We start from the raw sequence: 4,420 nt of genomic DNA on the forward strand, positions 1-4,420 counted from the left end.
AAAAAAAAAAAAAATGAAACTAGACCACCAACTTACACCATACACAAAAATAAACTCAAAATGGATAAAAGACTTAAACATAAGACAGGAAACCATAAAAACCCTAGAACAATAAGCAGCAAAATCTCTCCGTAGCAATATGTTTGCAGATACATCTCCTAGGGCAAAGGAAACTAGGAAGAAAATAACCAAATGGGACTACATCAAAGCAAAACGCTTCTGCACAGCAAAAGAAACCATCAACAAAATGAAAAGGGAGCCCACTGTATGGGAGAACATTTTTGACAAGGATACATGTGATAAAGGGTTAATATCCAAACTATATAAGGAACTCACACTACTTAACAAAAGGAAGACAAACAATCCAATTAAAAAATGGGCAAAGGACCTAAATAGGCACTTTTCCAAAGGGGACGTAGAGATGGCCAAGAGTCATATGAAAAATGCTCAAGTCACTGATCATCCACAACGAGGTTTCACCTCACACCTGTCAGAATGGCTACCATCCACAAATCAACAAATGACAAGTGCTGTCGAGGATGTGGAGAAAAGGAACCCTAGTACACTGCTGATGGGAATGCAGAATCGTGCAGCAATTATGGAAAACAGTATGGAGTTTCCTAAAAAAATTAAATATAGAACTGCCATTTGACCCAGTAATCCCACTTCTAGGGATATCCTAAGAAACCCAAAACACCAATCAGAAGGAATGTATGCACCCCTATGTTCATAGCAGTGCAATTTACAACAGCTAAGATCTGGAAACAGTCCAAGTGCCCATCAGGAGGTGAGTGGATAAAAAAAAGCTGTGGTACATTTATACCATGGAGTACTATGCAGCAGTAAAAAAGGAGAATCTCTTAAGCGAAATAAGCCAGTCAGAGAAAGACAAGTATCACATGATCTCACTCAAATGTGGACTCTAATGAACAAAGTAAACTGCTGAACAAAGAAGATCCAGAGACACAGAAGCATGGAACAGACTGTCAGATCTCAGATGGAAGGTGGGAAGAGATCAACCAAAGAACTTGTATGCATATATGCATAGCCCATAAACACAGACAATAAGAGTGGTAGAGGCCTCAGGCGGGGGGCGGGTGTGGGCTATAAGGTGGGGGGAGGGGACACATGCAATAGTTTCAACCACAGAGATTTAAGTAAAAAATAATAAATAAATAAACACAGCTCAAAGGTCAAACATTCTATGATTTCACTTCTATGAGGTATCCAGACTAGTCATAATCATAGTAGAAAGTAGAAAATAGAAAGGTGGTTGCTGAGGGCAAAGGGGAGGGCAGATGGGGTTGTTAGTGTTTAATGGGGACAGAGTTTCAGTTTTACAAGATGACAAGAGCTGTGTGGATGGATGGTGGTGATGGCCACACAATGTGAACATACTTAATGCCACTGAACTATATACTTAAGAATGATGATGCCTTAACCGGTTTGGCTCAGTGGATAGAGGGTCAACCTGCGCACTCAAGGGTCCCAGGTTCGATCCGGGACAAGGGCATGTACCTTGGTTGCGGGCACATACCCAGTAGGTAGTGTGCAGGAGGCAACTGATCGATGTTTCTCTCTCTCTATCCCTCTCCCTTCCTCTCTGTAAAAAAATCAATAAAATATACTAAAAAAGAAAGAAATAAGGCTTCTTTAAAAAAAAAGAATGATTAAGCCCTGGCCTGTGTGGCTCAGCTGGTTGAAGCATCGTCCCATGCATCAAGAGGTGGCAGGTTCCATTCCCAGTCAGGGCACAAACCCAAGTTGCGGCTTCAATCTCTGGTCAGGGCGAGTGCGGGAGCAACTGATGGATGTTTCTCACATTGATGTTGCTCTCTCTCTCTAAGCATGTTTACGTGTGAGGATTAAAAAAAAGTCCTAGCTGGTTTGGCTCAGTGGATAGAGCATTAGCCTGCAGACTGAAGAGTCCCAGGTTCCAAATTGGTCAAGGGCACATGCCCGTGTTGCAGGCTTGATCCCAAGTGGGGGTGTGCAGGAGGCAACCAATCAATGAATCTCTCTCATCGATGATGTGTCTGTCTGTCTGTCTCTCTCTCCCTTCCTCTCTGAAATCAATAAAAATATATTTTAAAAAAAGAATGATTAAGATGGTTACATTTATATTGTGTATTTTACCAGTTAAAAAACAAAATTAAGACAGCTCACTGAGTCTTCATGACACACAGTGGAGGTCAAAACTAAGGGTATTGCTGATGGCTCAAGACAGCATGTCAAACAGAAATAAAAACACTTCACAACCCACACATGGCCGTGGCCTGTGCACAGGGCTTTATACACTTTTTAAAAAAAATATATATTTTTATTGATTTCAGAGAGGAAGGGAGAGGGAAAGATAGAAACATCAATGATGAGAATCATTTGCTTCCTGCACACCCCCTACTGGGGGTCAACCTAGGCATATACCCTGACTAGGAATTGAACTGAGACCTCCTGGTTCATAGGTTAACACTCAACCACTGAGCCACACAGGCTGGGCTATACATTCTTTTCTTCCACCTAGCCTCTGTAATAACTCAGGATCCCAGGGGTTTTGATTATGTTTGTACTGCTGGAGATTGAGACTCGGGAAAGTTATGTAATGTGCCCAGTCACAGCTGGTCCAACTCCAATCCCCTGGTCACTCCCAGGGCCCCCCTCCACCACCCACTCCCTGCTTAGCCACTCCCGACAGCAGGGCCTCACCCAGCAGGAGCCACAGGAACCCTGGTCTCTGATCTCCTTGATGGTCGGGCAGTTTGGCCAGTTTTCCCGGGCATCGAAGTTTTCAGGCAGAGTTATGTCCTCAGCAAGCCACACTCTGGATAAAGGAAGATCTCCATTATAGACTTGCATCTTACCACCTGTGCTGCTCATCCCACCCCGTCCCTGCAAAGGCCAGCTGCCCGCGGGCCGTCCCCGAGAAAGGGAGTGAGGCACACAACATACAGAACAGGGATGTCCTCCTGGAAGTTTAGAAAATAAAACCTGATTCTGCTGCTTAACACAACTTACCACCCCACAGCCTTCTTTCTCGACTTATTTTGTGGATGTTTTTCACGAGTTTTAGCCACAGGGTCCAGATCATTGTGTTTCTTGCGTCCCCCGCCCCACCCCCAATCATACATCTGCCCTGGCTCCTCACATCATCATTTTTAATATTTTTGCCACTGTGTGATGTCCCATAACTTCACTAACCCACCCTCACTGTCAAGATTGATTTACTGCTTCCTACAAGAGGAATAATGCCTACATGAAACTGTCCAGAATTTTCTAGAAAAGTCAAACATCAAGGGCAGATCACCTGGCTTTTCCCTGAATTTCCTTATTCAAGATTGGGCCCACCTAGCTTGTGGAGACCCAGACTTGGGGCCTTTCCCACCGGAGAAGCACGTGGGAAACACTGGCATTTGGGGCTGAGCCCTGCCCTCAAGTAGAGTCGCTGGGAGAGTAAGAACTGTGGACACCAGGGAGGCCTTCTCTCTTCCCTCTTTCCCACTGTCCCAAACCAACGCCTGCTCCTCATGCCCCAGGGAGCAGATACTCACTTCTCGGGCAGCTTGGGCCCGCCCAGCTTGGTGCCACACAGCGTCCTCACATAGCTCATGTCCACGTTGCGGAAGTTGTGTCCGGCCTGGAAGACAGCCCATCCCAACAGTCACCCACCAACAGAGGGGGTGTTTCCGGGGACAGGGGGGATGAGACTAGGACGCTGCTCACATTCAAGGCCGGACAAGGTCAGGGGTCCCTCCCAACTCAGCAGAGGATGGGGGCTGCTCTACCGCTACAGACCAACAAATTTCCCCCAAATTCATGCTGAAACCTAACCTGCAGTGTGCTGGTATCTGGAAGAGATTCTGAAAGGTGCTCAGGTCATGAGGGTGGAGTCCTTATGCAGGGGATTAGTGCCCCGATAAAGGAACCGCCAGAGAGCTCCCCTGCCCCGCCCACCATGTGAGGGTACGGAGAGAAGCCAGCCATCTACAAGCTGGAAGAGGGCCCTCACTAGAACCTGACCCTGCTGGCACCTTGATCCTGTACTTCCAGCCTCCAGAACTATGAGCGATGAATTTGTTTATAAGCCACCCAGTGTGTGGCATTTTGTAGCAGCCTGAATAGTCTAAGATGGGCTCCCTGCAGAGCAGGCCAGGACCAGTCCAGAGGGACCTCGTGGGCAGCGTGCAGCTCTCAGACCAGTGGGGGTCTCCTCTTTTCAGCTCATGTCAAGAGAGACCCCCACAGCCCTGAACATGCCCTATTCCTCATTTCTTTGTTCCCGAAGTCCCAGGCCTCAGGGCTGGGCAGAACCAAGGAGCTGCTAGTATTGATGAGCCACAACACCTACCACAATGGAGCTCAGTTAGGAACACTTCCAAAGCCATTTACCTTCCCACGCACCTCCAACACGCTCACATACGCACGC

General features: G+C 46.9%; 1 protein-coding gene across 1 annotated transcript in view; it reads right to left on the reverse strand.

The window, feature by feature from the left end:
• CTSB (cathepsin B) overlaps positions 1–4,420 on the reverse strand; it is a 15,182-nt gene that overhangs the window by 10,147 nt on the left and 615 nt on the right. The window contains exons 2-3 of the mRNA XM_005859628.2: positions 3,546–3,631; positions 2,704–2,818 (exon numbers count right to left, since the gene is read on the reverse strand). Of these exons, the coding sequence (XP_005859690.1) occupies positions 2,704–2,818; positions 3,546–3,631 (201 nt within the window). The remainder of the gene's footprint in view (positions 1–2,703; positions 2,819–3,545; positions 3,632–4,420) is intronic.

This window comes from Myotis brandtii, unplaced genomic scaffold (genome assembly GCF_000412655.1).
Source record: "Myotis brandtii unplaced genomic scaffold, ASM41265v1 scaffold1282, whole genome shotgun sequence".
Classification (NCBI taxonomy): Eukaryota; Metazoa; Chordata; class Mammalia; order Chiroptera; family Vespertilionidae; genus Myotis; species Myotis brandtii.